Here is a 21,176-nt window from a genome sequence, read left to right on the forward strand (position 1 = left end):
AAGGAATCCCACCAAGTTTGACAAATGTGTCGGACTGGGTAAATATTGCTGACAATTGGAGGTGAAAACCTTTTTCATCATCAGACCAGCGTATGTAGTAGAGAAATCGGTTAATACAAGGTCAAAGGTTGATTTTCACTGAATGAGCTTTGATTCTACTTTACTCTTCATAAATGACAACTAGTGTAAAATACAAAGTTTGATTTCTTCATGAATAGCTACCAGCTTAAGATCAGCTTATGCCTTGGAAATATCACTTAAAACAGTAGTCACCAAAAAGGAAAGACAGCTTACATGTATGTGATGGAAAGGTCACGGAAGACAAGGTCAACGATTAATTTAGGCTGGATGATTTTTGATTCTACTTTTATTGACATAGATCTTACAGGAATTATATTGTCGAGTTTGATCACTGTGTCTTCGGCAATAATCCTTTAGAGCAGCTTGCATGTATATGTTGGAAAGGTCACATAAATCAAGGTCAAAGGTTAATTTTTCACTAACTTTTAATTCTACTTTAACCTCTACAAGTCTGAAATCTGGCAGAAAAGTTGCTAGTTATGAATTTTTGTTTGTTTTTGTCTGTTCGTGGTTATTGGTCTCATGATATTTTGAAATGTAAAGCGTGAAAAGTAGTAACAGCTGTGTCTGACTGGCGCTCCCAAATCTCATTCGTCACTTGCAGGTATCAAATAGATCTTTAATAGGGACACAGTGGACTTTACGATCACAGTACAAGATTAGCCAGGGAACGCCATGGTAAACAGTTGATTTCTTAGTAGATGCTTGCCCTTTTCTCGATCCAACGTAACGCTGACGTGTTTTTCATATCTCTGACACCTTTGAAGTAAACAAGGGCTTGACAATAATTGGTGAACGCAACCATTGATATAACAGCGTTTGGAGTAGGAGATAGACCACACGCGTTGGCCTCCCATTGGTCCTCAGGGCGCTGTAAGACATTTTATAAATCTCGGTGTATTCCCCTGTGTAACCATAATCGTATAAGGGCTCAAACAGATCCTTTTGGTGTTCAAGTCTTCCTTCGTTCAAAACAAACTCTGTCGACACAATGCCATCCTACAGGTTTTCATTGACAGTCGCTTTATTGGCCTCGGTGAGTACGTCTATTAAGTTCCTTTACTAAAGAGTAGAAAGTAAAAAAATAATAATATTCATACGCTGGTACTGAACACTGTCATGGTACAGGTGCCTTGGACACTTTCACGGTACAGGTGCCTTGGACCCTGTCATGGTACAGGTGCGTCGGTGTTGAACAATGTTATGACACTGGTGCGTTGGTACAGACAACTGTCATCATACAAGTCCTTTGGTATTGAACACTGTCATGAAACATGTACGTTGGTATCGACCACTGGCATGATACAGAACGTGTGACGTTATGTCGGTAATTTTTTTCTTGTTCTTTTCTTTTCTCACTGGAGACAGTATATGTTAATTATTTGTGCCCTATAAACGTAACTTGTAGTCAGAAATGATTGTTTAAGATCCTTGACTGGAACGGGGTCTCCGTGGTCTCGTGGCTTAGCGTGCCAGCGCCGCGCTTTGACCCAGGAGCCTCTCACAAATGCGGTCGCCGCGAGTTCAACTCCAACTCATGCTGGCTTCCACTTCAGCCGTACATGAAAAGGTCTTCCAGCAACTTGCGGATGGCTGTGGGTCTCTCCCGGACTATTCCCGGTTTCCTTCGACTATAATGCTGGCCGGCGTCGTATAATTGAAATAATCTTGAGTACGGCGTAAAACACCAACCAAATCAAATCAAGTCCTGATGACAAATAGCAATCCTGTGTGTGTTCGCATAGAAGAGTCCTCCGTGCTAGGCCGCATGCGAACTAATCTTGGATATGCCACTTCACAGCAATGAAATAAACAATTAAGTAAATTTGAATAAGGTTTCTTAAGTTTCAGTAAAAATTAGAAGACACCGATTGGTCACACCGCATTTCAATCAAAAAACAAGCGTTCACGAAATCTAAAACATAACAATGATTGTTGAATGAATGCATGGTATAGGTTAAACGCTACATTGTAAGTATTTCTACCATGTTAAAAAAATGTGTGGCTCCCGTTCCATTTGGTTCCTGTCCAAATGGCCTTCTGTCCTACTGGGTTCCTGTCCTGTTGGAATCCTGTCCTATAGGCTTCTGTCTAAATGAGCGCCTGTCCTACTGGGTTCCTTTCCTTATGGGCTCCTGTCCTAAGGGCCTCTGTCTAAATGAGCGCCTGTCCTATAGGTTAAACGCCACATTGTAAGTATTTCTACCATGTTTAAAAAAACTCCCGTTCTATTTGGCTCCTGTCCTAAGGGCTTCTCTTCAATTGGGTTCCTGTCCTAAGGGCTTCTGTCTTAATGAGTGCCTGTCCTACTGGTTTCCTGTCCTGTTGGGCTCCTGTCCTATGGGCTTCTGTCTTAATGGGTGCCTGTCCTGTTGGGCTCCTGTCCTAAGGGCTTCTGGTTTAATGGGTGCCTGTCCTACTAGCTTCCTGTCCTGTTGGGCCCCTGTCCTATGGGCTTCTGTCTTAATGGGTGCCTGCCCTGTTGGGCTTCCGTTCTATGGGCTTCTGCCTTAATGGGTGCCTGTCCTACTTGCTTCCTGTCCTGTTGGGCTCCTGTCCTATAGGCTTCTGTCTAAATGGATGCCTGTCCTGTTGGGCTTCCGTCCTAAGGGCTTCTGTCTAAATGAGTGCCAGCTCTGTTGGGCTCCTGTCCTAAGGTTTCCAGTCCGTACGCATATGAAAACACTTTACCTCTTCTGAACTGGGTGGAGATTGTCCTAATATACCCAGATTAGATCCTTCCCTAATTATTTTCGTTATGAATACATATGACCTCTGAAATAGTTGCCACTTATTAAAACCATCATTTGGAATGTTTGTAACTGTAAATCTATTGTAATTATGTTCTGTTTAACAGAGTCTTACTCTTGTTGCCTGTGGCAGGTCTTGCGAAGTAAGTACTTATATCAATCTTGTTGATTGTTTTTTTCTTTCAATTCCACGCATACTGAAAACTGTTTCACTTACAACCGTCAGGTTTATAGGTGAAGTGCACATAGTAAACCACCGATCGAGGCCAGGTATCAGACAAACCTTCTGACTAAAACACGTGGGCCAATCAACGAGAGCTGGATTCTAGCCTGCGACCTTATTGACTATGTTTCCATCAAGGAAGAATTAAGCTGTGGTGTAAAAGCAGGTCGTGGACTACATGCATTTCACTACTGATTCCTAACCAGATTCAAACCACGTCACTATTGTCGCTAAGTTTGATGAACTTCATTTTCCCTTTTCTTGGATCATGAAGTATATGTCCGATGACAAACCATTAAATACTGTCCAGCAAAATGATTCAATTATTTTCTGATTTTCTTTTTTTCAACCGATTATAAGCATTTGAAACGGGATTATGCGATGGCCTTTTCTGGCCGTACTGTGAACACCGATATCACATCAGGGTTGTGTCACTTGACACACACAGGCTACTAGATGTCTTTATTCGAAATGCACACATATAGCTAGCAATACATTTGCCGAATGGGCCTTATAACAAATATGTTTAAACAAAAATATAAATGTGACATCGTTGATAACGACTGGGTCCCTTAGAAAATGTCTTGGAAAGATTTTACCCGCGTGGAAAATTAAAAAACAAGAATAAGTCAAACTATTTTCCTGAACGATATTTCTTTTGCCATATAATAGAGAAATTGATCTATTATCATCATCATCATCGTCGTCGTCGTCGTCATCATCATTGTTATTATTATTATTTGCCTTATCTAAACTACGTGTATTTCAGGATCGGGGTTGTCCCACAGGATCGGAGTGCTTGGAAAAAAAGACTTTTAAAACAGCCAGATTTCCAAGATGCCTTCGTGGTAATTAGTATTTGATTGGATAAAGTTCACGTCACGTTTTCTTCTTAAATTGTTTTTCCCTTCTGAAACATATGAGAAGGGCTACAGAACCTATAACGTAGAAATGAAAAATAGATGCAGACCTAAGACTAGTTACTTACAGAACTTCATTCGCTTTCACACATCTGGAACATGAACAAAATGAGAGGCTTAGACTACATCCACTAAGCACTGTCTGCTGGTGGAGAGTCTATAGCCAACAATTACAAAATCATAACCGCGTATGCAAAAAGCATATACCTGTAAGACCGAACACTTTGACTAATATATCTCTCCAGCTGAATGTAGTTTTCAAGACATTTGTCTTTCTTGTCACACACACGCCTCATGTATTACACCATGTTTCATTACGATGTTGGAATTTCAACGTGCCTTTGTTTCGGTCGACGAGTGTCTAGCTAATTCAGCCATTTTTGTTCAACAGACCTCAGGGAGGTTCTCCAAGGACGTTTGGATGAATTTGTAATAGCCTGGAATAGCCGAGATTACGAGGGCATGGAGGATTTCTTCACGGAAGACAGCGTCTTCGTGCCAGCTGGTAGAGATATTCGTAGGGGAAGCGACGGTATGTGAACTCCTTGGTCTTGTCACTATCTGGACATGCTTTTATTTGGCCCCCTAGCGGCGGTAGCCAAGGGCACTGTAGCTGTTAACCGCGCCTGTCAATCTGTCAGTCTGTCTGTTTCACTATTCTGTTGTATATATTAAGGAACTCAAGTTTTTCGCACTCTTTTGTTTTAATAGAAAGTTTGAACTTGAGTTTCGTATAAAGTTATAACTGATTTGATCTGTGTGGACTCGTGTGAAAATCTTCCCATACTCTGGACCTATTAATTCCGCGTGGAATATTTCAAATTTAGTATTAACCCCAGGAATTGATAAGGGACGGCATTGCTCAGTGATACAGCCGGACAGGTGGCACGCTATCAGCTCAGACAAACCACAGATAAACTAGTAGCACGCTACGAGCTGAACACACGCAAACCACAGACAGACAAGTCGCACGCCACAAGCTCAACACATACAAAGCACAGGCATTCAAGTGGCACGCCACAAGTTCAACACACACAACCACAGACAGACAAGTGGCACGCCACAAGCTCAACACATACAACCACAGGCAGCCAATAGGCACGCCACAAGCTCAACTCACACAACCACAGACGGACAAGTGGCACGCCACAAGCTCAACACATACAAATCACAGAGTAGTGGCACGCCACAAGCTCAACACACACAACCACAGACAGACAAGTGGCACGCCACAAGCTCAACACACACAACCACAGACAGACAAGTGGCACGCCACAAGCTCAACACACACAACCACAGACAGACAAGTGGCATGCTCAAGCTCAACATAGAAACTACAGACAGACAAGTGGCGCGCCACGAGCTCAATACATACGAACCAAAGACAGACGACTGGCACACAACAAGCCAAATCACAGAGTAGTGGCACGCAACAGACTGAACACATATTAACGGCACACCACAAGTTGAACACACACAAACCAAACACAGCCTAGTGACACGCTACAAACTCAACACATAAAAAGCGCTGACGCTGACAGACGAGTGGCATGGGGTGACTTGGGTGATCTTTGTAGCGTATACATGAACATTCTCTCATAAAAACTCGATCGCACGATTTAGGTTTTTTAATGTTGTTCTCTTATTCTGCAAGGTTATGCTGAGTTCATCGAGGGGCTGATTACCGAGTTCCAGTGGGGAAATGCAACATATGTCTTGGAAGACATTATCTATGTCACAGACGAACTGGTATTCTCAATTGACACTTTCGTATGGGAAAGTGGTACCAGTCCGTCCCCTCTTCACGGCAAGTAAGTATCATACGTGCACAAAAGGGGAGATACGTCCATACGGTTACAAATATGGCATAACTGTAACCACTCGCGCTCACGCACCGAGAAAAATTCATCTTTCAATTTTCCCGTCACGATTTGAGGACGTACGTGCATTGTGTGCCCTTTTTATTTTTTTTTAAAGTAAATTCTGCTTCTTTTGTTAATTTTTCAATCAGAAATTTGACTTAGTTTGAATAACCAAAACAATGTATGGTATAAGAACAGCTTCCTTACTATTCATGGCAGAATAAAGTAAATCTCTTTTCCTCATTAAATATTCGTATACTTGTACGGACATCTGACGTCAGGGGTAGGGAGCCACCCAGGGCGGCTCACACTCGCGCGCGCGTGCGCACACGGAAAAGGCTTGTGTTCAAAGGACTGACTTCACAGTCCACACAAAGCCGTAAATAATTGGAAGACAGGTACACCTGGTAAACATAATATCTTCCCAACCACCACCCCCGCCCTTAGAAATCAATTGAAAGGTCCTATTTCTGTTATCCAGTTACATCTTTCACCCTGAAACAAACAATTCATAGATTCCCAGATTCTTGGAGCGTGAAAATCTTTCGATGCCACTCCATAGTTTGTGTAGCATTACATTTGTGCTCTTCTTTCTTACGTATGTATAAGGTGATAATCTGTACCTGACACGTGGGAAAGTCCTCCAGTAACTTGCCAAATGTCGTTGGTTTACCTTGGGCACTCTTGTTTCCTCCACCCAAGAAATTGACAGCAGTCACTTATGTGAAGAGTTGTATTGTATATGGCGTTGAACATTCAGTCAGATAAATCCATGAATGTCAATTTCACGGAACAACCATTTTATTTGGACCAGGTCAAGTGCGAATAAACCTCTCCGAACTGTCAACCAAGAACACGCAACTGACCAATCATAAGCAGTGTTGTTGCAAACAGGTCAACCGGATGTTACACATATTGGTTACAAATGTTCACAATTGCTTTCACCTGGGATGGATTGAAAACTAACGTTTTCACGAGAAAGGGTGGTGGGACATTGGGCGTGTTGGGTCCATCCATTCGTTAAATCCTTCGCGATTTCAGTAACTGAATTGTCCTGTTATTCTTTCAGAGAACTCGTCCTGTGGAAGAAAATAGACGGAATATACTACATTCACTACGGGATATCTAATTTAGGCTAGATTCTCGATGATGTTTTTAACAAAACATAACGAAGTTCAGCCCATAACTGTACATCCCCAGAGCAGATGATGTCATGATGAATAAAAGTTATATATCGGTACAATCAAGTTCAACTATTCTTCTGTTGTATATATAAAGGTACTCCTGTTTTTGTCTTCACTCGTTCTCCACGAACAAACCTAACCGACGATCTCATCAGCCCTAGAGCGGATGGTCGTGTGTTTCCCCCTGGGCTCTACCCAGAATCGTCCCACCATTATGCTGGCCGCCGTCGTATAAGTGAAATATGCTTGAGCACGGCGTTAAACACTAATCAAATAAATAAATAAATAAATAAATAAGACTTAAGTCAAAAATTCAAACACAGCTTCAATCAAAATGTTTTGCTCTAGGAAATATAAAATGTATAAATTTATCTTTAATAACCTACGTTGTCCCGGTGCACAGGAAAAACTGGGTATTTCGGGTATTTAATAATGCAGTGGTGACGATATTGAGGATGGTTTGAAATATACGATTGTTTAGTGCAGAGAAATAGAGACACTGAACAAACCACGTGTTAAACCTCAACAACGTTTACTGACTAATTAATCATTTTGCCAGTGTTTGAACGTGCGCTTAGGCGACATGGGACTATCATGTGACAAAAATTTTCCCTGTATGAAATAGATTTCATATAAATTAACAAGCAGTTACAACCACTATATCAAAAATTATACACTCATCTAAACGGGGATGTTGATGATTTCAACAGTCACGTGGGCATCTCACTTCATCATTTTCTGAGCGTTAATCATCTGTGGTAACATTGTTTCTGATCGTCAGTCATCCGTAGTAACACTGTTTCTGATCGTTCATCATCTGTGGTAACATTGTTTCTCATCGTCAGTCATCTGTGATAACATTGTTTCTCATCGTCAGTCATCCGTAGTACCATTGTTTCTGATCGTTAATCATCTGTGGTAACATTGTTTCTCATCGTCAGTCATCCGTAGTAACATTGTTCCTGATTGTTCATCATCTGTGATAACATTGTTTCTGATCGTCAGTTATCCGTAGTACCATTGTTTCTGATCGTTAATCATCTGTGGTAACATTGTTTCTCATCGTCAGTCATCCGTAGTAACATTGTTCCTGATTGTTCATCATCTGTGATAACATTGTTTCTGATCGTCAGTTATCCGTAGTAACATTGTTTCTGATCGTTAATCATCTGTGGTAACATTGTTTCTTATCGTCAGTCATCCGTAGTAACATTGTTTCTGATCGTTCATCATCTGTGGTAACATTGTTTCTGATCGTTAATCATCCTTAGTTTCATTGTTTCTGAACGTTAATCTGAACTCAAAAGTCAACATAGCAATCGCTACGAGGACAGACAATGGGAATGCGCATGTCGCGCTCTTCCTTCCGGAGTTACGACCAATTAATGTAAATAGTACTATGACGTCAGCGAAATGAACGAGCTACTAGCCTTCCGGTGTATGGACAGCCAGGTGGTCACCGGGGTAACCAGTCGCCATGACAACCATTACGAGGACAGAGTTTTTGGTTTTCGCTGTTGTGATATCACGAAATTTAAGTTGGAAAACTGCTTAATAACCAGTTTTATTAACAACTACGACGGATTTATAAACTACATCTTACCTCATGACTACGTCATAATTGGCATGGACAGTGAGCACGACAACCGCTACCAGTAAGTCATGATTGTCCTCTACGTTTTGCTGTTTTACTTCCATGCTCTTTTGGCATTGTCATGTGATTGTACCTTTCAACAAATGTATTTTGCATGATATGTGTAAATTACAAACAGAAATCTTTCTGATCACCTTACTTTGTGTGGAATTCAGACTTGCAGTTCACATGTTTTTGTAATAAATCCAAACATTCATGCAGATTGCGAAGGTGTAAAAGTTGCAAGAGACTTTTGTTTGACATACTTATTTACCTGGCTCAATCAGGGGCGCACGTATCCACTATCTCTTTTCAAACATGGAAAATTCGTGTTGTTCAGTGTGTTACTACAGCACAGCGAACCCACAAATATGCTCGTTGGCATTTTTTTAAAGGCAAAATTGTTTATTGCACAAAAAAATTTACGGAGCCGTAAAAGTGACATGCTGAATAAAAATTAAATAGAAAAAACAAATAAACAACACAACTTTCAAAGAGATTGGTATGTTTTTTGAATAAGTCGTTCTCACGGGATAATTGCTCAATGTGAATGACCAGTTATTTCGTGCGCACGAGATCTTTGATCTCTAAGTCTTCACGAAGACGGAGATGAACTAGTTTACGAACGTGAGCATGAATCAGTTTTACAAGGGCGGGCATGACCCGGGGACTCCTCACCAATGCGGTCGCTATGAGTTCAAGTCTAGCTCCTCCTGGCTTCCTCCCCGGCCGTGCGTGGGAAGGTCTTCCAGCAACCTGCGGATGGTCGTGGGTTTCGCCTTCCGTTGTATAAGTAAAATAGTCTTGAGTACGGCGTAAAATACCAAATAAATAAATAAAATAATCAATAAATAACATTTTAATCTGCCTATCTCTAAATTCCATATACTCTACATATTGCCTTACTTGTACTATGTCATAAATAACAATTAAGTAGCTCAGGTCTTATCTCAACATCTCGCAAACAACAGATGCGATCAGTGCCAAACGGTTCCCATAGCGCCTGATCTCATACATAACCATTCTAGCACACGACTGACGAAAATGCCATCCCTGAGAACTTTTATAACCCTGGAATTTTACATGGCCATCTTATCCCCTCATGCAAAGAGTTCCAATAAAGAGACAATTTGAGCTTGAACTGCGCTACACAGCATTGGATTGGTCAGGTAAAGACATAAAGATAGCTTAACCAATCAAACTCTTTGAAACTTTTTTCCAATCATTATGGACTTCTCTCGTGTTACAGATTATAAAACTTTTTATGAACTTTTTGCCCAGGATTCGAAAGAAATCTGTTTCCTTGGGATACAGGGAGTGAAAGCTCCTGTCACTAAAAATGTGTGGACAACCTCATCAAGATGGCCACTTAATTCAGCAGAGACTTAGCGATACTTCGACATGGCAGGTTGTACGCTATACGTGCTGTGGTCGCAAGGACACAGAACTGATTCCTCGGTGATAAATCCAGACACGCAGTTCAGGGATTTGGGGAGCTTTCCAGTTGACGAAACAATCATGGTTGCCTCTCTGTCCTTCTTGGTTTTGGTAGGTCTATTCCAATTCGGTGATGTAATCGCCTGGCTAAACGATTATGACAAGGAATTGACTTTTGAATGCACGGAAAACCAGTATGTTTCTGAAATCAAAAGTCAACATAGCAATCGTTACGAGGACAGACAATGGGAATACGCATGCCGTGCACTTCCTTCCGGAGTTATGACCAATCAATGCAAATGGTACCGTGATGTCAACGAAATGAACGAGCTACTAGCCTTCCGGTGTATGGGCAGCCAGGTGGTCACCGGGGTAACCAGTCGCCATGACAACCATTACGAGGACAGAGTTTTTGGTTTTCGTTGTTGTGATATCACGAAATTTAAGTTGGAAAACTGCTTGATAACCAGTTTTATTAACAGCTACGACGGATTCATGAACTACATTTTACCTCATGACTACGTCATAATTGGCATGGACAGTGAGCACGACAACCACTACCAGTAAGTCTATTTTTAACAAGGGGGGCTTTATGAACTAGTGGTAAGCGTGCTAGCAGGAACAATGACCCATTATTCGCTAGTAGTTCAAGTCCAGCTCATGCCGGCTACCTCTCCATCCCTACGTAAGAAGGTCTGCCAAAAACCAGCGAATGGTCGTGGGTTTCCCCTGGGCTCCGCCCGGTCCCCACCCCCCCCCCCACCCCCTCCCCCACCATAATGCTGGCCGCCGTCGTATAAGTGAATTATTCTTGAGTGCAGGGTAAACCACCAATCAAATGAATATATTTAACAGCTGTATATTATACCTACACCAAGATGGTTATGGGGACCTCCACTATAGTGAGACGGTCCACCAGCCACACACAGGTGGCCGTGGGTTTTCTCCATGCTCTGCCTGGTATCCTCCTGCTACAATGCAGGCCGTCCATGGACGTTGGGTGAAGACATCTCGCCTCGCGGCCCTCGGCTCGAGGACGGTGCAAATACAATCACCGTGTGGTTTTCTACGTGTGGCGGAAGTTCCTTCTATAGATTCAATAGTAACATTAAACCAACGTATACGATAAACAGTCTTGTTGTTCGAATCTCTAGGTGTACCCGGGGGTCGGGTTGTAGATTTGGACAATGGTGCAGGATATATGAAAATCTGGGAGTGTAAGCAAAAGTGTAAGAGATATAACCATTTCGCCCCCCCGCCCTACCTCCATCACCACCATCCCGCACATTGTATTTTAGAAGGACTAGTGAACAATTGAATTCAACCTCGCCAACATCAACATATAATGGGCTTACTTTTTACACTGGATAGTAACTAACGGTACGTGATATAATAATGCTGTTTATTTATAGGGATCGTCGATGGAAACTTGAAATATGCCAGGTAATAAACGAGACGAAAATGGCTTTATAGGACGCGACTTTTACCGCAATAAGACAATACGACTGACCTGCGGTCACTTAATATACGAATCGTATGACAAGCTTGTACAGATCATTAAGTAATAAAAGGAGTCTGGTAAAATTGCTGGCACTACTTTCTGGGTTGTCGCTGACTTCGTATACAATGAGGCAATGCTCCCACCTCAGTGTTTCGGGCCTAAGTCTGTACTGTTCATTTTTTGTTTTTGCGAGTTTTGTGAGTAAATTTCCAATGTATTACTCATTCGTCGCAAAGGTAAATAAATAATCCTTGGAACCGAGTCACTATTGCGCTAGAAAAGGCATAGGCCTCGAGCGATGAAGAACCTTTCTCGCCAAAATGTTGTCGGGGCTATGCTGGGTAGTTTATTGTTCATTTCTGCGTATACGATTACGTTCAGTGGAAAAACTGGTGACGTAGTACTCATTCGTTGCAACAGAATAATGGTAAACACTCGTTGAAAACGAGTGATCATTACATTGGTAAAGGTACCCTTGAAGTGGAGGACCTTTCCCGCCTAAAGTGAGTCGGGACTTAGCTGGGTAATGTTCAGTGGGCAGGCTGGTTACGAAGTTCACTCATTGCGTGAGAATAATGGTAAATCCTGCCGGGAAGCCAATCACCATTGCATTAGGAAAAGTATATACTCTTGTTTAACACAATTACACAGCTCTGGCATCCAGTTCAAGGAGATATTATTTGATGTATATTTATTATCACAATTTCCAACATACTGCGAAGTCCGGTTGAATTAAACAGGATTAAGGTTTATGCAGGATAAACAGCACTGACATTCGAGACGGCGTACATCTGGGTACTTCCCTCGCTTGCGGCAGTGGCTAACAGACGACGAGGTGAAGGATAACAGCGGACGGTCAAGAGAAATGAACAACATATACGATTTTCTGGGAACTTATATTTGATAATAGCCTATATATAGTATAGTTAGAGAATACAGCAATCTGCACAGCACACGTAAGAGCGAAGAAAATTACAAGTGCCCTTATGTCCGCGGTCTCGAATACACAAGATGTTATTTGAGACGGATTAGCTCTGCGTAGCCTGATATGCACGTAGACGAGTCTCTGTTCCTCTATTTACCATTTATAATTCACTAACGACATCGTTATGATCAAGTGTGTACTTCAGAAACTTTTGACGGTTTGGGTAACACGACTGTCAGGCCCATGCCAGGTAGCGGAGCAGACGAGACAAAAACAAGATCATTAACGTCCGTCATTTACTTATTGGATCGGCGTTTTACGCCGTAATTATAGCTTATAGAATGAATACGGGCTGATGTGGACGAGTTCCCTTTAGCCGAGGTGGTTAGCATGCCAGCGCGGCACAATCACCCAGCGGCCTCTCACATATGCAGTAGCTGTGAGTTCCAGTCCGGCTCATGCTGACCGCCATTGCATAAGCGAAATATTCTTGAGCACGGCGCGAATACCAAATTAAATCAGATCGTAATCGAAGTATCCAACTTACAATTCAGGCCGTCAACCAATTATACAATATCCAAAGTCAAATCGTGAAGAACCGCTTCGGTGTTCTAATGGTTAGAGCGTCTGCCTCAAAGTCGGGATCGGGACCGGTAGGTCCAGGATCAATCCTTGATCGAGTCACACCTAAGACTTTAAAAGCGGAAGTTGTAACTTCCTTGCTTGGCGTTCAGCATGAAGGGGATAGTGCAACGACTGGCTGACCCGTATCAGTATAATGGCTCGGGCGGGGCTGCTTACTTGCTTTCGGTAAGTCGTCTCAGTGAAGCAGCACTAAATAAAAAGAGCGGTGGAAATCCGTCTTGCAACAAGGGGGCACATTACACGTACATGCACCCCAAGGGTTCCTTCGTCGTCATATGACTGAAAAATTGTTGAGTACGACGTTAAACCCCAAGCACTCACTCACTCACTCAAAGTCGGGAGATCCGGTATGAAAGCCGGATTGCGTCATACCATTGACTGGTTGGCACGGTGCCACTATAAAGTGTTTGGGTGAGGTGTGGTGTCATCGGCATGATATTTCAGTGGCGGCAGCACTTTGAAGGCACGGACTCGATCATTCATTCATTCAAATCATCAAAGACCAGTTTCATAAATAAAATTACCAACACCGAGTCAGTTTTTAAATTCACCAACAATTTAATTAAATCGGGTTCTTGATTCTCTACTAGGTGAGGTCTATGATTCTCTGTTATATTGGATTTTCATTCTCCACCATACCTGGTTTTTGAATCTCCACAATGTCATTTTTCTTTCTATCTTCAACAGGTCAGGTATTTGATTCAGTACCATGTCAGGTTTTTGATTCTCCATGTCAGGTTTTTAATTCCCCACTACTTCAAGTCTTTTATTGTCGGTCATGGGTTCCATTCTCCATCATGTGAGCTTTTAGAATCTCCATGTCAATTTTTTTCATTCTTTGCCAGGTCAGGTTTTTATTCTACACCATATCAAGTTATTAATTCTTCACCACGTGAGGTTTTTGATTCATCAATATGCCACGTTTTTTAATCTCCAGCATGTTTTTTGATTTTTTGATTAATTATCATGTCTGTTTTTTATTCTTCACCATGTCAGTTTTTTGATAGCCAACGAAATCAGGATTTTGAATCTGCATATCAGGTGTTTAAATCTCCAGTATGTCAGGTTTTTGATTCTCCACCATGTCTGCTTTTTGTTCCTCTAAAATGTCAGGTTTCTGACTGTCCACCATATTAGGTTTTTGAATCACGGCTGTCGAGTTTTTGTTTCTCCACCGTGTCAGGTATCGACCGGCAGGGTTGTAAGTTTCTCGGGTTTTTGAATCCCAGCCTCGTCAGGTTAGGGGTTTTCCACCACGCCGTTATTTTGATGTCGGTTAGTGGATTCTCTGCCATGTCATTACGTCACGGTTGTGATTGTTCACCATGTGAGGGTTAAATGAAATTGTCAGGCAACTTTCCCCGACAGTAATTTCTTTACAGATTGCCGTATTTCCGGCTAAACTGCATGGTTTTACGGCTTTGCAAGACTGAGCATCTGTCGTTAGAAGCTGCCAGAAAATTACATCTCCTGGCAGGGTTACTTTGCGAGAGCCGCCACCTTATCTCGTCTAAACCTGCGTGGATTCGCGAGATTCCTGAGATGCTGATTCAGCTTACAGCACTGGACGTACATACACATGTTTAATGGATTAATGATCACATCAATACCACAAACAGACCCAGACAGGTAGATGTTCTCGTCCAGGCTCTAAAACATTCCACTCGCACAACAACTGTATCCCACTCCTGCATTCACTCTCACAAGCAATACCATCCAAACCTTTTTCACATTTGATCGCTTATGTCCAGCCTTTGAAGCTGTACCAGAGAAACCCAACTCGATGGCTTCCGTGTAATTGCTTTATTATATTTCTGACACGATTATTTCACACTTAAACCTGTCATTTCCTAACTGTATACTTGTAATTGTTATGATGACATTTATGTCAAATCCCCAGACAAAGTCTTCCTATTTTGCAATTGTACAATTGTAGTTGTTGTGATGACATTTATGTCAAATCCCTAGGCAGGCAAACTCTTCCTATTTTGTAGTTGTATAATTGTAGTTGTTGTGATGACATTTATGTCAAATCCCTAGGCAGGCAAATCCCTAGGCAGGCAAACTCTTCCTATTTTGTAATTGTATAATTGTAGTTGTTGTGATGACATTTATGTCAAATCCCTAGGCAGGCAAACTCTTCCTATTTTGTAGTTGTATAATTGTAGTTGTTGTGATGACATTTATGTCAAATCCCTAGGCAGGCAAATCCCTAGGCAGGCAAACTCTTCCTATTTTGTAGTTGTATAATTGTAGTTGTTGTGATGACATTTATGTCAAATCCCTAGGCAGGCAAATCCCTAGGCAGGCAAACTCTTCCTATTTTGTAATTGTATAATTGTAGTTGTTGTGATGACATTTATGTCAAATCCCTAGGCAGGCAAACTCTTCCTATTTTGTAATTGTATAATTGTAGTTGTTATGATGACATTTATGTCAAATCCCTAGGCAGGCAAACTCTTCCTATTTTGTAACTGTATACTTGTAATTGTTATGATGACATTTATGTCAAATCCCCAGAAAAAGTCTTCCCATTTTGTAATTGTACAATTGTAGTTGTTCTGATATTTATGTCAAATCCTCAGACAAAGTCTTCCTGGCCTTCTGCTCCGCCTAATTCGTTCCCAGCCTGAAACAAACAAGCCATTTAAAACTAAATGTTCATAGAAACTTTAACATTGCTTTATTTTTAGACTCCACTCCATGCCTTTTAAAGGGAAAATTTGAAGATTTGGCTGATCTTCATCTATACAATGGCTGACAGTTAATGTTTCATCAGTGGAGGAAACTGGTGTGCCTGGATTTACTAAAAAACTCTCCTGGTGAGTTACCAGCAAACTCTCCCGGCGAGTTACCAACAAACTCCGCCATACGTGAAGTACTAAAGTACGTGGTGGAAAATAATATATACAAGAAAGGATGGTTCACGACTAATTGCTACCAAGGCCCCATGATCATGAAACCACAGGATACTTTGAATCCCAAAGAAATGGGGCTGAACCCCCAGGTGGCCTCTCCACTGGAAGTCCTGCTCCTTGACAGGAATCTCCATGACCTAGTGTTCAGGGTGGTAACACCACACCATGACTCAGAGCCTCTCACCAATTCAATTGCGGTGAGCTTAAGTTCAGCTCATACAGGCTTCCCCCTCTGGCCATAATACGTAGGCAGGTATACCAGCAACATGCGAATGGTGTAGGTTTCTCCTGGGTTCTGCCCAGTTTCCTTCCACCATAATGCTGGCTGTGGTCATGTGAGATATTCTTGAGTGCCGTGTAAAAGATCAAATAAATAAATAAATAGTCACTTGACAACCACGTTAGCCACTAGAGCCCCTCTTTCTATGCAGAGTGTATATGTCTACCACCTAGCATTAATGGTCAGGTATTTGAGCACCTGTGTATGGGACATTCCAGTATAGCCACTTACCATAGACGGAGGGTGTGCTACAGACAAAAGGCCCTCCGGATACTGCCGCATGGGCTCAAAACATGGCGCATCTGGAGCAACAACAACATAATTAAAAGAAAGGCCCAAGAGCTTGTCCTACATCTTTAAGATGTCATTAAAATTCTGCTTCATATGATCATCAGTTTATTTGACAAACATCTCTATTACAGGTCAACTCACAGCTTGACTAGTTACAGAGTTAGTGCTCTCATTGGCCTCAAACACCCATGTTATAATATTTATTTATTTATTTGATTCGTGTTTTACGCCGTACTCAAGAATATTTCACTTATACGACGGTGGCCAACATTATGGTGGGTGGAAACTGGGCACAGTCCGGGGGAAACCCACGACCATCCGCAGGTTGCTCGCAGACCTTCCCACATACCACCGGAGAGAAAGCCAGCATGAGCTGGACTGGAACTCCCAGCGACCGCATTGGTGAGAGACTCATTATGCTGCGCTAGCGCGCTAACCAACTGAGCCACGGAGGCCCTTATGTTATAATATTAAAATGTGATCAAAAATAGTTAGTTTAGCAATAATGGAATTCAAACTTGAAAATCGCCATTTAATATTACCCACAAAAGATAACTTATCTCCTGAAATATTTCAATAATTCAAAAAATTGATGTCATCTTTTGAGGATAATTTTCTCTATTGTATATATTCGCTTTTCATAAAAGCATACTGATTCCAGTGCCATACATTGACAACGTCATGGGATAAAGTATGGCGTCTCCATCCTGTCTGTTCCATATTTACCTGTTACTTGATTGTAGGAAATCTCCTGTGTAATCTTTAACCCCAAAATGTTCCAAGCAATCCTTGTGGCTGAGTTGTTAGGGGTCTGAAGGGCACAATACAGTGGACTCCTCAGCTGTAATGAACCAAAAAAATGGGTACACATAAGCTTTTATAGTACCAATGGGGAGACTCCATATGTTTAATTCCTCTGAGGTGGCCCTAGTTTCAAAACTGTGAAGCCACGATGGGTTGTTCAAAACTGTCTAAAGACTTAAAACCAGATTTAACTTTTAACTTAAGCCAAGTCATCCGTTTTGTACTTAACCCAAAACGATTGTGTTAACAGTATATTGAGTATGAACTAAGTCTGCTCCCATGATAATTGGCACTGGGACAACTTCATTGGCTGCTGGGATTCGCTAACATTCTGACTATAAAATCTGACATAATACCGGTATAAGCGAACGCACTTTTGAACAGCCGAATCTTGGTCCACAAACCACTGAAACACTGAGTGCTGCATGATATCTACAATGTTAATACAATGTATCATTTTCTAACCTAATGTCATACTGTTCTTAATGTGATGTCATTATGAAATGCTGGGAAAAGAACATTTAACATCAATAAAATGGCATGTGTTCAGTCAATAACGGGACCATATTATGATGCTGATAATGCAACTTTGTCTCATTCAATGGGATAACATGCCAACGGAAACCACACAATATGCCTCAACCAGTCACATTAGGCTGACATTACCTGTTGTTCTATGGACTGACATCAAATGACTCATTCATCAACTGCTGTTTTAACACGTAGACAGACATGCTTGTCAATTTTTAGGCCACATCACTTAAAATTTTTGTTTTATGGGCAGAAAGAATCTGTTTACATTGTCTGACCAGAGAATAAAAATAAAACTGAAAAATGATCTAATTTGTCATGTTTGTAGGAAATGTGGATTTTCCCAGTCACTGTTCCTCTTGGACATATTTACATGGTTGAAAAGTATTGAAAATCTTGAAAAACAACCATTGCCTCTGGCAAGAAACTGACAATCCTTCCAGACAAAAAAAGAAAAAGAAAAAAAAAACAAAACGTAACAAACTTACATGTATCCTCTCCAAATAAGACATGATCAGGTTTCTCGCATTATCAACATCTCTGAATTTTCCGTTGTCAAAGCCTTCACATCCTCGAAATTTTGGACAGCTGAGATCACCCCAGACAACACTGGTAAAATTATCCTGGCAGACATAAACGGTGCCCACTGAAAAAAAAAAAAAAAAGGAAAGAATAAAAACCCATGGATAAGATCTCTCTGTAGCATGGAAATATTAGTTTTGGTTCATCTACTTGTCATTCAAGTTGTTCCATATAAAATATGGAGGTTTACATGTAGTTCATAGAGGCATTGGAAAACTGATTTATGAGACATTCGAAAATATAATTTGCAAATTTCCTAAAGTCTTGGGTGTAATGAAGTGATTAATTTTATGTTTACATGTTTCACAGAGCAAAAATACCAACTGCCACTGAAAATCTGATGGTGGAATTATCCAATATTCATAAAACAAAAAGTTCGAATTTTTTGGTGCAAAATTGTATTTCTGCTGTGGCCTGCTGGGGACCAAGCGGTGAACAGGGTTGCAGTAGTGAGGGCTGTATGACGTTGTGGTAGCTAAGGAGTTGAACGGCAAAGCAGGGTTGGGTGATGTCAGCAGAATCAGTCCCATTCTCAGGTAGCAGAAATAACTTGCCCCTAAATGGTTAAAACTGATAACACAAAGTCGCTCTTGGTTGTCTGAATATGCTTGATTTGCATACTTTGAAGTGTGAGATCTCCTTTGTGCAACTTCACCAGAATAAAAAGTTATGTTTTTCCTATAAGATACATTATCCAGACATAGATGCGATTGGTCCAGCGTTGATTTTCTTTTAACCAACTCGATATATCACATATTTTCAACCAGCAAAGATGTATAACTTGGCAAAAGTGTTTCAAACTGGAAAAAAATGTTCACTTAATACTAATATACATCTTTGTGCACAGAAATCTGTCAGAAAACCACTATCCTTCAGAAAGTGAAACATACTTATCAACTCACATGTAATGCCAAGGTTGGCCACCCCCTGGTTGTGCCAGCGACTGATTTCAGTGAACAGCTGGGCCGTTATGTCTTTGAGAACATCCATATCTCCTTTGCACCACTCCAGATACTTTCTCAGAGACTTCTCATCTTGCCCTAAAATGTATTTTGTGCACATTAAAATTAACCCACTTAAATAATTAAGCAAAAATACATTAGACAGACAGACAGGCAGCAAATACTGAATGGTACTATGGTATAACCCAAAGTAGGCCAATGTCCGCTTGTCTCCAAGTACTAGCTGCTGTATTTTTCACTTAAAAGTGCACATACTACCACAGCACAGGACAACTACACACTACACAGAGTGACATGGTCAGCGGCTATCTAAATATTAACCAATCAAGGCACCTTTGTAATAATGTGAGTTGAAATTCAAATACTCCAGTAAACATCCAGATCGTTTTTAATCCGATTGCTGACAACATTGTACCATAAACATGTACCGTGAATAACCCAAAATTTCTCCTGTCAGAAAGTTGCAAGTTTTACCGGATTCTCACAGTTCTATTCATTTTGCATTTTGTAACGGTGTTGTAAAAGAAAAAAAAAATATGTGAGTTTCAGCACTAGAAGTTATGGTGTATGAAATTTATTTGTCTCTAAACAAAGGACCTCTGGCAGTGTTTTTTAAGTGATTTACAACATAGATCTATGAAATACAGCCTTGTCATCATACCACTAATGTCTGATAGGTGCAACAAAAAAGTTTTCCAGCACAGGATAGTCTGGTAATGTCACAGTGCTTTGATTATGAACACTAAATACTGTGCAACACACAAAATACATGTACCACTCCACCTTAAACACTGCTGCAAGGGATAGTGTGTTTACCATGTCCACTGGGGGTAGTGGAGGCGCAGGACCAATGACCTTGAAAAAATAGTTCAAGGTCAATGTATTAAATTAAGGTTTATCTATATGACTGGATGCATATGTGTAGTTTTTAAGTTTAGAGTTCAAGAAATATTGTATTAGCAATTCTATCACAAAATGCACCCTTACATCACTCACGACGCTGAAAAAAAGGTTGACTAAATAAACAGCATCTTTTCTTATTTATTTATCTGATTGGTGTTTTACGCCATGCTCAAGAATATTTCACTTAGATGACAGCGGCTAGTATTATGGTGGGAGGAAACCGGGCAGAACCCGGGGGAAACATCTGCAGGTTGCTGTAAGACCTTCCCGTGTGCGGCCAGAGAGGAAGCCAGCATAAGCTGGACTTCAACTCACAGCGTTTTTTCAACTAATTTTTAAGTCTACATCTGGTATAAGTTTTGTACACCAGACCAAAATTTTGTCAAGAGATACAGTGTTAAGAAAGAAAAGGATGGAGGGAGTGATGGACAAGCAGATACTTGTACCGGAACACCCCTATAAAAGAATGCTCGGCCAATTTTGACCAAGGAATAAAAAAAATATATAAATAAATTATCTGGTTACCTGGAAGTCTGAGAAAAAGGATGATCTCTGCTTGTCTCTTCTTGAACAAGAAGCCATAAACTTTCGGGCACAGAGTTTGGTATGTTGCCAACATCATCGCTGGTATCCACTTCAGGAAGTCAGGAATAGATACCTGTACAACAACAACACTAAATATATATGGCTATACCAGCATGCAAATTATTTTACTAAAACAGAAGCAAAATTTAACCCTAAATC

General features: G+C 41.0%; 3 protein-coding genes across 4 annotated transcripts; 2 read left to right on the top strand and 1 right to left on the bottom strand.

Moving 5' to 3' along the window:
* Positions 1–975: 975 nt before the first annotated feature.
* Positions 976–7,083, top strand: LOC135480754 (uncharacterized). The gene is made up of 6 exons (XM_064760676.1): positions 976–1,117; positions 2,939–2,974; positions 3,824–3,902; positions 4,366–4,506; positions 5,629–5,785; positions 6,906–7,083. The coding sequence occupies exons 1-6, from the start codon at positions 1,073–1,075 to the stop codon at positions 6,973–6,975; spliced, it is 528 nt and encodes a 175-aa protein (XP_064616746.1). The 5' UTR covers positions 976–1,072; the 3' UTR covers positions 6,976–7,083.
* Positions 7,084–10,054: 2,971 nt separating this feature from the next.
* Positions 10,055–10,657, top strand: LOC135480821 (hemagglutinin/amebocyte aggregation factor-like). Its single transcript, XM_064760749.1, has one exon. The coding sequence runs from the start codon at positions 10,055–10,057 to the stop codon at positions 10,655–10,657; it is 603 nt and encodes a 200-aa protein (XP_064616819.1).
* A 4,292-nt stretch (positions 10,658–14,949) lies between these two features.
* LOC135480190 (uncharacterized) lies at positions 14,950–21,174 on the bottom strand. Of its 2 annotated transcripts, XM_064759958.1 has the most exons (6): positions 20,958–21,174; positions 19,470–19,607; positions 18,474–18,631; positions 17,377–17,491; positions 16,591–16,661; positions 14,950–15,790 (listed from the first exon to the last, which is right to left on the bottom strand). In XM_064759958.1, exons 1-6 carry the CDS (start codon positions 21,052–21,054, stop codon positions 15,743–15,745), a joined length of 627 nt encoding a protein of 208 aa, XP_064616028.1. In that variant the 5' UTR covers positions 21,055–21,174; the 3' UTR covers positions 14,950–15,742. The 2 variants fall into 2 exon arrangements, with proteins under 2 accessions (XP_064616028.1, XP_064616029.1); XM_064759959.1 differs by lacking the exon at positions 16,591–16,661.
* Positions 21,175–21,176: the final 2 nt, after the last annotated feature.

This window comes from Liolophura sinensis, chromosome 13, assembly GCF_032854445.1.
Source record: "Liolophura sinensis isolate JHLJ2023 chromosome 13, CUHK_Ljap_v2, whole genome shotgun sequence".
NCBI classification, from domain to species: Eukaryota; Metazoa; Mollusca; class Polyplacophora; order Chitonida; family Chitonidae; genus Liolophura; species Liolophura sinensis.

What these genes read in the sequence shown, in the direction of transcription:
- LOC135480190 (XM_064759958.1), bottom strand. Translation starts at nt 21,054, where the DNA reads ATGATGTTGGCAACATACCAAACTCTGTGCCCGAAAGTTTATGGCTTC. An exon ending in GGCCAACCTTGGCATTACAT is followed by an intron (nt 18,632 to 19,469) that starts GTGAGTTGATAA and finishes TTTTTTTTTCAG; the next exon opens with TGGGCACCGTTTATGTCTGC. An exon ending in TTCCTACAATCAAGTAACAG is followed by an intron (nt 16,662 to 17,376) that starts GTAAATATGGAA and finishes TTGTTGCTCCAG; the next exon opens with ATGCGCCATGTTTTGAGCCC.
- LOC135480821 (XM_064760749.1), top strand. Translation starts at nt 10,055, where the DNA reads ATGGCAGGTTGTACGCTATACGTGCTGTGGTCGCAAGGACACAGAACT.
- LOC135480754 (XM_064760676.1), top strand. Translation starts at nt 1,073, where the DNA reads ATGCCATCCTACAGGTTTTCATTGACAGTCGCTTTATTGGCCTCG. An exon ending in CCTGTGGCAGGTCTTGCGAA is followed by an intron (nt 2,975 to 3,823) that starts GTAAGTACTTAT and finishes CGTGTATTTCAG; the next exon opens with GATCGGGGTTGTCCCACAGG. An exon ending in TATTCGTAGGGGAAGCGACG is followed by an intron (nt 4,507 to 5,628) that starts GTATGTGAACTC and finishes TTATTCTGCAAG; the next exon opens with GTTATGCTGAGTTCATCGAG.